Source organism: Thunnus maccoyii, chromosome 16 (genome assembly GCF_910596095.1).
Source record: "Thunnus maccoyii chromosome 16, fThuMac1.1, whole genome shotgun sequence".
NCBI lineage: Eukaryota > Metazoa > Chordata > Actinopteri > Scombriformes > Scombridae > Thunnus > Thunnus maccoyii.
Genome location: NC_056548.1, coordinates 8,198,835 through 8,210,674, shown reverse-complemented (window position 1 = coordinate 8,210,674; position 11,840 = coordinate 8,198,835). Strand labels below are relative to the sequence as shown.

The window sequence follows — 11,840 nt, the reverse complement described above, 5'->3', positions numbered from 1 at the left end:
AGTAAGCTGCTGCATCTGTTATGTGACAAGGTGTTTATGAAATGTTGGATGTTTCAGATGCATCATGCGCATGAAAAAAATACAAACTGTGTGTTAAATGATCTCATCTTCCTTTATTTAAGAATATAATTAAAAATATAAAGAATGGAGATGAATACAGTAAACAGCTCTCAGCAGTCAAGTACAATTATACTGGGTTTTTTTTAAAATATATTTTTAATTTATTTACATGTCAGTTCATCTTGGTTCAATAAGACTTACACATTTAAGGCGTCCCCACTTAAGAAAAACTGTGTTTTTCTTCTTGTTCCTACGGTTGGATGTCTGAGTTTCTCTGAGCTCACCTTAAATCTGAGCTGAACATGTGTACTGTATCTATGAGCGTGATTTGTGACATCACTAGTTTGGTAGCCAATCGTGGTCCAGTATGCAACAAGTGTGATGTGGAAACTTGACTTTTCAGTGAAGTAGGAGACCTCCATTGTCGAGAAGTCTTTGAAATGAGGAATAATTGCATATTTATAGCTTTTTTTGTGGGAAAAAAACATGTCAGACACACATTTTTCAAAAAGAGAGTGTTTTATATGCCATAAAACAGTCTGGAAGGGAACTTTAAGTTAATCTACAAGATCACATTGGTAACAGAAAGTCGTGGGCATTTACTTAAAGATAATTCTTGATCGATGAAGTCAACGTTTTAGGGTGCGTCAGGGTCGGATGGCTGCCTTTAACTTCGGGAAGAGTCTGAGAGCGTTCTGTGTCGTCACCTCCATCACCTTCTCCAGAGACACTCCTTTGATCTTACTGATGTACTCGGCAGAGACGCTGATGTTTTTTGGCTCATTTCTCACCTGCATTTCAGGACACAGAACAAGAGGGATATGAGATGAGTGGGTAAATAAAACTACTAAGTATGTTAAAGATACCAGTTTTTAGGATGTGTGGGAAAGTACAATACAGAGAGTGAAATTTACAGATCACAAAAAGGTCACAACATTAAATACTGCTTCAAGGAAGAAAAAAAAAGACAAGGTTTTGTAGCCGTGAACTGTTTTAATTACTTACAAATATCCTGCGTTTAAATTACAGCACTTTTATTGGAATCTGAGGGGAAAAAACAACTTTACCTGCTTTTCCGGACCAAGAGCAGGAGCATCAGTTTCCAGACAGATGTTTTCTAATGGCAACTGTTTCACGAGTTTCTGCTTCTTGGTGGTAAATACACAAATAAACCAACATCAATCATTAACATTTAATGCGGTAATGCCAGCCAATGAGAACAGAGTCAACATGTCAGTGCTCTTTCACCACAAAGATATTTAAACTATTTGCAACTATGCCAGTAAAATCAAGTTTTTTCTTGTTTTTATGTGTAAGAATATCACAAATTCAAACATGTGGAGGTTGTGATACAGTTTAAATTTCAAACAATCAGGTGATCTGCTCTACCTGTTCACTCCGTATTATGGACGGAGGGATAGAAAAGAAATATCCAGCCTTCACTCCCTCCATGGCAACAGAGGGTTTCCCATCAAAAGCATGAAGCAGGGCTTTTTCGACACCTAGTGACATTTCAGAGGGACTGCAGTTCACTTCTCTAATATCCAAGCACAATCTCCTAACACTAGCATTTATAAGCATATATAAACATTAAATAAATCATTTATAACTCATTATAATGTAGATGTATGCACATATAAGGACATTATTAGGTGTTTATTAATGGACAGTACAATATTTGTCAACAATTATAACTTCTATGAAGATATATTTGATATTATTACACACAAGATGAGTTATAGTTGTTGACATTAATAAACACTTATATCTGCTAACATTATAGTGCTTTACAAACCATTTATTAAATGTTTCTATGCTGCTTTTAGATTCTAAATACTTTAAGTAAAGTTTTACTAACAATTTATGTAAAGAATGTAAACTAAGCTGTATACCTTGTTCCTTCAGGAGGTGGATGGTGGGTCTTCCTGCTGACCGTGAGTGAACATTTCTAAAAAAATAAATAAAACATAAAAATATTGAATGAAAGTCTGTTAGCCGTGGCTTCGTGTTTGTGATTAAAGATATTGTAAAAACATTGCAAATATGGAGATTCACTTGGAAACACAATCATGCTTTATACATGTCAACACATGTATATATTTTCTACTTAATGTTAGTGGACTTCTTTAATTCATTTATTATCATCTGAGTTCATGAAATCTACAGCAGTACTGTATGACTCACAGAGGGAGATCCAGTTCCTTGGCTATCTGTGACTGACGAATGAGAACCTGCCTTTGACTGTCTTTATCGCCCTCATTGTTCACATATCTGGGTGTAAAATCCAAGCCGACCTGTACGGACAGATGGGAAGGACAAGGAATTAACTGGAATTACACTGAAAGAAACGCAAAAGAAAACCAGGACCGCAGCTGATTTTTAATCAAGTCACATAAGAGATACTGAATTTTTACCTCCCCAATAGCCACGAGGTGATCTTTGTATTTCTCTATGATAGGTAGAGCAGCATCTAGATCCTACACACAAGACAGAAAAAACATCCTTTATTCCTCTGCCTTAACATAACGACAGCAGAAACCATTACTGTTATTTTTGTAAGGCCAAATAACAACAACAACAACAACAAAATGTATTTTCTTGGTTACTTTTTGAGACCATACAGATATATGTGGTTTTATTTGGCCAAGTTTCTAAATATCTGTCTATTCAACACAGTGGAGGTGAGTACAATTGTGTTTATAGTGCTCATAGCAATGAAAAATTACATTAAAAATAATCAGCATTGACATGTTTTTTCTAGAAACACTGTCTCTGTTACTCTGGATAATCCACCTTACTAGTAACAGTTTTCATTGACACTACTTTAGTCCCTACACAGGTGTGTGTTTTGTGGATCATCCAGACTAATGAGCACATTGTTTCTGGAAAGCGATGTTGCTACAAACACAATTCTGCTCAAGTAAAGTCATTTTAGTTTTATTTCACATAGCCCAAAATCACACATTTACCCCAAAATCTTTTACAATCTGTTTAACAATTGACACCTTCCATCCTTAGTTTACTAATTCAGAAAGTAAAACTCCTCCGAAATCTCAGGAAAATCTCAGAACAGGATGGTTAAACGTCCAGTTGATGGTGTATATATTTAGAGAGGCAGAATGACAGTATATACAGTAAATAAAATGCAAATATACATGAACAATATGGATCAGAAAAGACAGGTGCAGCCAAGCACTGACCTGGGCCACCTCCATTTTATTGGGGTCGTGACAGAAATTTCAGAACCAGATATCTAAAAACCTACAATAATAACCAAAACTACCTGCACAGCTATATTCCACTACAGGTAAGTTAGAAAGTATGTGTTTTGTTATTTGGGTGAACCGAACCTTTAAATAAATTGGTGCATCCTTACCTGGAGAGTAGCGCCTCTCTGTTGGTCTGGAGAAACTTCTTGAACAGGGTGTACTCCTAAACAGGGGAAAATAAAACCTGGGAACCTAATAAAAACACATATAGAACACAGTAAATTTTAATTATTTCATAATATAGTTTGTTACAGTGGTGGAAGAAGTATTCAGATCCTTTACTTCAGTAAAAGTACCAGTACAGCAATGTAAAAACACTCCATTACAAGTAAAAGTCCTGAATGAAAACAACTACATAAGTATTAGCAGCTTAATGTAGTTAAAGTATTGCAGAAAAAGTAGTGGTTTGGTCCCTCTGCATCAGTGTGTCAGCAGCATGTTACTGTTGTAGCTGCTGGAGGTGGAGCTAACTTGAACCACTTTATATACAGTTAGCAGGTTTAGTCCAGTGGTTCCCAACCTTGGGGTCGGGCCCCTCTGAAGGGTCACCAGATAAATCTGAGAGGTTCTGATAAACAAATCTGTATTCAGTTTTTAGACTTTTTTTCTCTAATCTTTTATTTTTGGTGAAATATTGGATCATTTGAAATGAAATGAAACCATGTGAGAGGTTTAGAGGGAAAAATCACTATTTGGTGGAGCTGTTAACAACTCATAGACATCTGAAACGTGACCCCGACTACACACTGCTTTTTTTTAAGATGTCAAAAGCCAAAAAGGTTGGAAACCACTGGTTTAATCTTTAACAATGTGTTGTATTTAAAAGCTTGTTATATTATCTATTGTGTCAAATATCCATCTGGAAAGTAACTAATGCCGTCAAATAAATGTTGTGGAGTAGAAAATACAATATTTCCCTCTGAAATGTAGTGGAAGTATGAAGTAGCATCAAATGGAAATACTCATGTAAAGTACAAGTACCTCAGAATTGAACTTAAGTACGGTAAATGTACTTAGTTACTCTGCACCACTGCTTTGTTTATAGTTACCTCTGTGACAATTCAATGATTTTGTCAAATTCTCCAGCATGTTCGGCCACAGCTAGTAGTGCCAACAATCCAGCCTGGGAAGAAAAGCAAATTAATTAATCGCACACAATATAAAAACTATTCTGGATAAATGCTTCTGAGTTGAGACGGCTCACCTTCTTTGAATTCTCAATCACCTCTTCAATGTCCTGACAATGAAAAGAGGAAAAAGTAACACGTCAGACGTTTTTAAGAGATAAAACACTTCATTAGTATTCTTAAAAGTTCATTCATACCTTGTCAAAATCTCCCGCAGAGATATGACAGTGACAGTCAACGTAGCCTTGCATGTGTAACACAAAAACAACACATGAACCAGTTCCTGAAAGAGAGGCGAACTGCGCATGCGTACACGTCGGAGCGCGAGATGTAGAACGCAGCGTAGCCCGGGTGAGCGGCGTTCTCTTCAATCTGATTGGTCGAACCTCCTCGGTGAAACAACGGACGATAAAAACAAACATCCCCAGTGCTCTAAGAGGAGTACACATAGTAGTTGAAGATGTTTTATCAGCGTTACCTTCCGTAAAATTCCTCTTCCTTGTTCTATGTTTTTAACTTTCGCTCTATCATCATCATCATGTGACACCCAGCCCGTCTTTCGGATCATTTTGCAACACTGGGTGGATGATTTCCGCTTGAAATGGGAGCTTTAACGGTCGTTTCTTTGCTTTTGTCGATGCTGTTGATCAGCACCGGCAGAGCACAATACGAACCGACGTGGGAATCGATCGACTCCAGACCGCTGCCGGAGTGGTTCGATCAGGCCAAGTTCGGTATCTTCATACACTGGGGGGTCTTCTCCGTCCCGAGCTTCGGCAGCGAGTGGTTCTGGTGAGATTTGAGCCCAATTTCTAACAAAAAAATGACAACAAAATATCCATGACATAATTTTACAAACGAGTCCTGGGAAAGTTCGGAGTTTGAGCAAGATGAGCCCTGCTGCTGGTATCCATGGCAACCATAGGCAGGCAATAAATAAATCAGGTGATCCATAGATTTATAGTGAATATTAATTAATTACCTTGATTCTATGATCGAGTCACAAATAGTCTGTGTTAGGTGACCATTTAGAGAAACAGCAAAAAAAAAAAAAAAAAAAAAAAAGCAGAAAAAACAGAAAAATAAGAATCAGAATCATCTTTATTGGCCAAGTATGTTTACACATACAAGGAATTGACTTAACGTACTTACATAGAATAACAACACAACAATCTTCAGAAATATACACAAGGAATGATTATATACAGGTGAAATGAACTGTAAACAGGATACAAATAGTGCAAAGGAGTGAAGACTGCAAGGAGTGCTGAGATTAATTTAATTAAATGGTAAAAAAAAAAAAAAAAAAAAAAAAAAGGGTTGAGAAAACAATCTCATCACAAGGTCAGTTTAGTAGCTCAAGTCATCAAGTCATGTGATCAGTATCAGAGTTGCCCAGCTGTCAAGGATTAGTAGATGCTCATATTTCCTCTCCTTCTTAGCACCTTACTGCTACGTCTTGTCCATGTGGGGTTCAAATCTGATTATCCGCTGATGAAGATCATGTGATATGATCAAAAGCTCAGATCAGAACAGCTAGTACAGCTAGTTTGTTTTCTCAGATACTTTTCAAAGGTCAAGAATGAACTTTAAACCCCAGATGAGAGGTCCTTAATGTGCGTCAGGAAAAAAAATCTATCACTTGATGACAACAGGGCAAAGTCCATCTGCTGGAGAACATCATATCATATGATAGAAAGCTCCAGAACAGCTACTAAATGGACTTTATGGTGTGATTTTTCCAATGTCAAGACTGAACTTTGAACATCCGATAAAGTGGCTTTATTTTTGTTTAATCACAGCAATTTGTCATCATGATCTTGACTTTAAGTAGACACGCTGGAGGGATTATTGTATATTTACCAAAATCTAAAGCTCAACTTTCTCTTTGACTTTTATCAACATTTTTAACTTATTAACTAAAACACTAATGAATGTAAACTGGAATTCTTGTTTGACATACAGTGAATATACATTTACTTGTCCTGCCTTCATCTTATTGTCTTCCTGCATGTATTTTCTGTTCTAGGTGGTACTGGCAGAAGCAAAAACTAAAGCCGTATGTCGACTTCATGCAGAAGAATTATCCTCCAGGCTTCAAGTATCAAGACTTTGCACCGCAGTTTACCGCTGAGTTCTTTGATGCCAAAGAGTGGACCGACATCTTTGCCTCATCAGGAGCAAAGTACATCGTCCTGACTACGAAACACCATGAAGGTACAGTACATATAAAGTACAGTATTTACAGTAAGATTCGGTGCTAAAAACTGACATAATTACACATCTTTTGAGTGTTTCTACCATCCTGAAACCTTTCAGCCTCTCAGGATCTGTATTCTGTCTCTCAGGTTTCACACTATGGGGCTCAAAAAGCTCCTGGAACTGGAACGCAGTGGATGTTGGACCCAAGAGAGATCTGGTGGATGAAGTGGCGACTGCCCTCCGCGCTAACAGCGACCTGCGTTTAGGATTGTATCACTCCCTGTTCGAGTGGTTTAATCCGCTCTTTGAACAAGACGCTGCCAACCTCTTCTCTACCAACTTCTTTCCTACCAGCAAAACTCTGCCTGAGCTTTACGAGCTCATCGTCAAGTACAGACCAGACGTGCTGTGGTCTGACGGGGATGGAGACGCGCCTGACAAGTACTGGAACAGCACTGGTTTCTTAGCCTGGCTCTATAACGACAGGTAATGGATTATATTCATGTTTCTGCTACATTAGATGCATCATTTCATCAGTCAGCGTGATATCCACTTGTTTTTTTCTTTCACAGTCCGGTACGAGACACAGTGGTGACAAACGATCGGTGGGGTTACGGCTCCATCTGCACCCACGGTGGATACTACACCTGCGCTGATCGCTACCAGCCAGGACACCTGCTCAAACACAAATGGGAAAACTGCATGACCATCGACACAAAGTCCTGGGGTTACAGACGCAACGCTCCTCTCAGTGACTACCTCACCATCGAGCAGCTTGTAGCGGTGAGAGTTTAAAATCTCATTAACCTGGGAACTGTTTAATCTGGTAATGTATCTGTTAACCGATCCAACTAAAATAGGATCATTAGGCGTGATTAAATGGCTTATATAGACGGAAGACTTTGCTCAAAACTATAAGAATGATCTAGTTTTTGTTTCATTTAAAAGATTTTGCTCACTGTGACTTTACAACCACATTTCTTCCAGTAAAAAATAAAATATTTTTACCATCTTGGGTCTAGTGTAGGGTTGTTTGGTCTATAAAATGGTAAAAAATGTTGATCACCTTCTCCCAAAGCCCAAGATGACGTCCTCAAAAGTCTTCTTTTGTCCTGAGCAACAGTCCACAACCTAAAAATATTCAGTTTACTGTCGTATAGGACTAAAGAAACCAGAAAATACTTACATTTCAGAAGATGGAATCAGAGAATTTTGTTTCTCTTAAAAAAAAAGACTCAAAACAATTAATTGATTATCAACATAGTTGGTGATTAATTTTCTGATGATTGACTAATTGTTTAATTGACTAATTGGCGGCTGTGGCTCAGGAGGTAGAACGGGTCGTCCACTAATCGGAAGATTGGCGGTTCGATTCCCGGCTCCTCCGGTCCACATGCCGATGTGTCCTTGGGCAAGATACTTAACCCCAAATTGCTCCTGATGGCTGTGCCATCAGTGTATGAATGTGTGTGAATGCTTAGCTTCCTCTGATGGGCAGGTTGGGACCTTGCATGGTAGCCCCTGTACCCATTCAGTGTATGAATGTGTGTGAATGGGTGAATGTGATTCGTAGTGTAAAAAGCGCTTTGAGTGGTCGGAAGACTAGAAAGGCGCTATACAAGTACAGTCCATTTACCATTTACCATTTAATCGTTGCAACTCAAGTCTAGTGTGTTAAAAAATGAAAGTCAGTAATTCCCATACAACAAAGGTGCAACATATGTCTTAACTCTTACCATTGGTATGTTAGTTGTAGTGTTTCTGAAACATTGAGACCACGTTTCCCATAATCTCTCTTACTATTTGTTTGAGCATAAACATGTAAAAACTACTTTTCCCACTGAAATTATATTCATGTCTCTGTCTGTTTTTGCAACAATCTCTGAAATGAGGCTATAACTCAGTATTACTTTCATTCTCAGTTAATCTGCATTTTATTTTCTCCATTAAAAGATGAATCATTTGGTTTATGAAATGTCAGAAAATGGTGGAAAATAACCATAAAAATTTCCCAGAGCTCAAGTTAACAGTCCGAAGCTCAAAGATATTTTGTTTACTATCATGAAAGAAGAAGAAAACCAGCAAATATTTACATTTTAGAAGCAGGAACAAATTAATTTGTGACATTTCTGCTTAAACAATTAATCAGTTATCTAAATTGTTGGCCATCGACTTCTCATTTCAGCTCTACTCTGCAAGTTTGAGCCTTATTTGCTCTGAAAGAACAATCTGCTTCAGCTGTAAAATAACCTTTGTGCAGTGAATCATTACAGTGCATTTCAATAAATATCGCTCTAAAGTTACAGCACGGTATAGACCAGAGGATGATAGATGCTCCCAGTCTTCACTGCAATGGTTTTTATTTGTTTACAGTAATGATGCTAATGTATCAAAATGAACGCAGTAATGATGTATTGACGTTCAACAACTCTTTATCTCTGATGTGTTTCAGACGTTGGTGGAGACGGTGTCGTGTGGGGGAAACCTGCTGATGAACATCGGTCCCACGCACGACGGAAGGATCGCCCCGATCTTTGAGGAGCGTCTGAGGCAGGTGGGTCAGTGGCTGAAGGTCAACGGCGAGGCCATCTACAACACCACTGCATGGCGGGCTCAGAATGACAGCGTCACTCCCCACGTCTGGTGTGTTTGTGTATTATATTTAGTTTATAGTGACTAACACTTTGGATGCATTGTGTCGAAATAATTGCACTAGTTTCCATAAGCAGCTTGTAGCTTTGTTTTGCAAGAAAATATAGAGTATACATTATATATATATATATTTTACTCCAAATACTCTCTCATAGATTAGATTTTTTATGTTTAGTGATAACTCAGGGATTTTATTGGTTGTTTTTTCACAATTTATTTTGCCAAAATGTTGCTTTATTATGTATTTTAACAAAAGATATTGTTAATTATTTTTTTATGCTTCTTTTATGAGCCTATATCTCAGTGTATAATTTCAGTGTATAATTGAAAATTCCTAAATGGGTCTCATCTTCGACAGGTACACCTCCAAACCACAGGAAAACCACGTCTTTGCCATTTTACTTGAGTGGCCCAATAATGGATCTGTGATTCTGAGAGAACCTGTGGTTACACAAGGACAGACTCAGGTAAGATGATCAATAAAAGCTTCTTACAGATATATCAGTAATGTTTAAGGGTGTTAAGATGTTTAAGAGTTTATTACATAATTTGTCCACCAGAGAGCACTGACACATTTATTTTTCACCTATAACCTCCCTTGTGTTAATGTAAAAAAATGCTATCAGTTGATATATAATTTGACAACTCTTCAATATCAGTATCTGTATCTCAGTAACACATCACTTCACTTAATACATGATGTTTACTGGAGGCTTTTCCATAAAGAACTTATCACTTCCTGTATGTTTGCATCTACTTTCAATATGTTGTTTAGATTGAAACAACCTCAGTATTGGCAGAACTCTGTCCAATTAACTATAAAGGTGTTACTTACTGGTAAGCAGTAAATATTAGGGTTTGATTTAAGTCCCTAATAGCATATATCGTTTGTGGATAATCGATAATATAGTCACAATTATATTGCAGTTTTCTCACCATGTACCACATGTTTTAGGACAGTAAAACTCTAAACTTAACCATGATAATTACATTCTTCCTGCTGAGTTAGCAGCTGCCAAGTGCTGAGTTAACTCAGTATACATGTATGCAGGTGGAGAAGCTTCAGGTCTTCATGGCACCTGTTTAATTAAGGAATTAAAATAGCACATAAGGCTGCAAATAACAATTATTTTCATTATCGATTCATCTAGTATTTATTTTCTCATTATTTATTTAATAGTTTAGTCTATGAAATGTCAGAATATTGTGAAACCTGCTTATCAGAGTTTCCCAGTGTGACGTCCTCAAATATCTTCTATTGTCAGACCAACAGTCTAAAATCCCCAAAATATTCAGATTACTATGATATAAAACAAAGAAACAGCTGCAAATCCTCACACTGAATAGGCTGTGACCAAAAAGTAATTGTTTAAAAATTATTTAAATATTTAATTGATTTTTGACAATCAACAAATCAAGTAATTTACCAATTGTTTCAGACCTAAAAGCATAAAACCTTCTTGCTGGTTTTACAGACTGTTTTAATGTAGCTGCAGTCAGAGAGGAACCTCCATCACATCTGCAGAGAATGAAATGACTGGACGTTATTTAATTAAAGGCTCAATATATTGAAAAACTGGTCCAACACTGCTCAAATTTCCAATAACACTCCATCTTAGCAAATGAAGTTGACTCATTTCTTGAGTGGTTCTCCCTCTGTGTCAACATGTCAACCCTGTTCGTGCTTTTCTTCTTAAAAAAAAAAAAAAAAAAAGGTGGTGCTTCTTGGTCTCGGGTCTCTGCAGTGGGAGCCTGTAAAGCCCAGCGGGCTGCGGGTTCTCCTGCCCCAGCTGCCCTTCAGCCAGATGCCTTGCCAGTGGGCCTGGACGCTGAGGCTGACAGGTGCCACTTAGAGGGAAACCAGATCAGTTGAAGAGGAACAGACGGAGCTGCGGACGTTACAAAACGAACCAGTTATATATGTTTGAATCACTGAACACAATCCATGAATTAAATCTGAGTTATGTCTCCTGAAATGGAATTTTGAGGATAGGAAAAAAAAGACTATGTGCATTGTGCTGTATGCAAATGACCCTCATACTGTGTGTATTTTACTTTTAAAAGGATGGTCTTTTTGAAATACTCATACAGGGAATGAAGAATAATCACATTTTTTGTATTGGGTAACTTTTATGATTAAGGTCTTGTGTTCTTGCTCAGTTGGAGTCTAAACTTTTGGGGCCTAAAAGTCATTTTTAGGTTCAGAAAAGGTTGAGAGAGCCTTCTGTAGCCGTATTTGCATTCACCTACAGTGACAAATGTGACCTCAGATGTGAAAATGTGATGAAATATGTTTCAATATATGACTGTTTTCTTGCACTATAGTATTTTTTTTTAAAGCCTTCAACTTTTATGTGATTTTTATGCAGGCTGCACTGAATAATGTGGTTCAAGTTTTATATGTGAAGGAATGTTTCAATAAAATCAATGAATGAATGAAGCCTTCAAGCATTAATTGTTTTTTATTATCTAATATTCACATGTTTAAGAAGAGAATAACTGCTGGAATGAATTATACCCTAAAATAAAT

General features: G+C 37.4%; 2 protein-coding genes across 6 annotated transcripts; one reads left to right on the top strand and one right to left on the bottom strand.

The window, feature by feature from the left end:
• Window positions 1-568: 568 nt before the first annotated feature.
• LOC121914117 (putative deoxyribonuclease TATDN3) lies at window positions 569-4,905 on the bottom strand. Of its 2 annotated transcripts, none has more exons than XM_042437188.1 (10): window positions 4,654-4,905; window positions 4,534-4,566; window positions 4,379-4,452; window positions 3,437-3,521; window positions 2,475-2,537; window positions 2,245-2,354; window positions 1,953-2,008; window positions 1,450-1,562; window positions 1,128-1,208; window positions 569-851 (listed from the first exon to the last, which is right to left on the bottom strand). In XM_042437188.1, the coding sequence occupies exons 1-10, from the start codon at window positions 4,903-4,905 to the stop codon at window positions 708-710; spliced, it is 1,011 nt and encodes a 336-aa protein (XP_042293122.1). In that variant the 3' UTR covers window positions 569-707. The 2 variants fall into 2 exon arrangements, with proteins under 2 accessions (XP_042293122.1, XP_042293123.1); XM_042437189.1 differs by having other exon boundaries at window positions 1,128-1,205.
• Window positions 4,906-5,056: 151 nt separating this feature from the next.
• fuca2 (alpha-L-fucosidase 2) lies at window positions 5,057-11,750 on the top strand. Of its 4 annotated transcripts, none has more exons than XM_042437167.1 (7): window positions 5,057-5,248; window positions 6,486-6,673; window positions 6,805-7,144; window positions 7,231-7,441; window positions 9,111-9,301; window positions 9,669-9,777; window positions 11,026-11,750. In XM_042437167.1, exons 1-7 carry the CDS (start codon window positions 5,058-5,060, stop codon window positions 11,161-11,163), a joined length of 1,368 nt encoding a protein of 455 aa, XP_042293101.1. In that variant the 5' UTR covers window position 5,057; the 3' UTR covers window positions 11,164-11,750. The 4 variants fall into 4 exon arrangements, with proteins under 4 accessions (XP_042293101.1, XP_042293104.1, XP_042293103.1 ...); XM_042437170.1 differs by lacking the exon at window positions 5,057-5,248 and adding an exon at window positions 5,271-5,401; XM_042437169.1 differs by lacking the exon at window positions 5,057-5,248 and adding an exon at window positions 5,927-6,031.
• The last annotated feature ends 90 nt before the right edge of the window (window positions 11,751-11,840 follow it).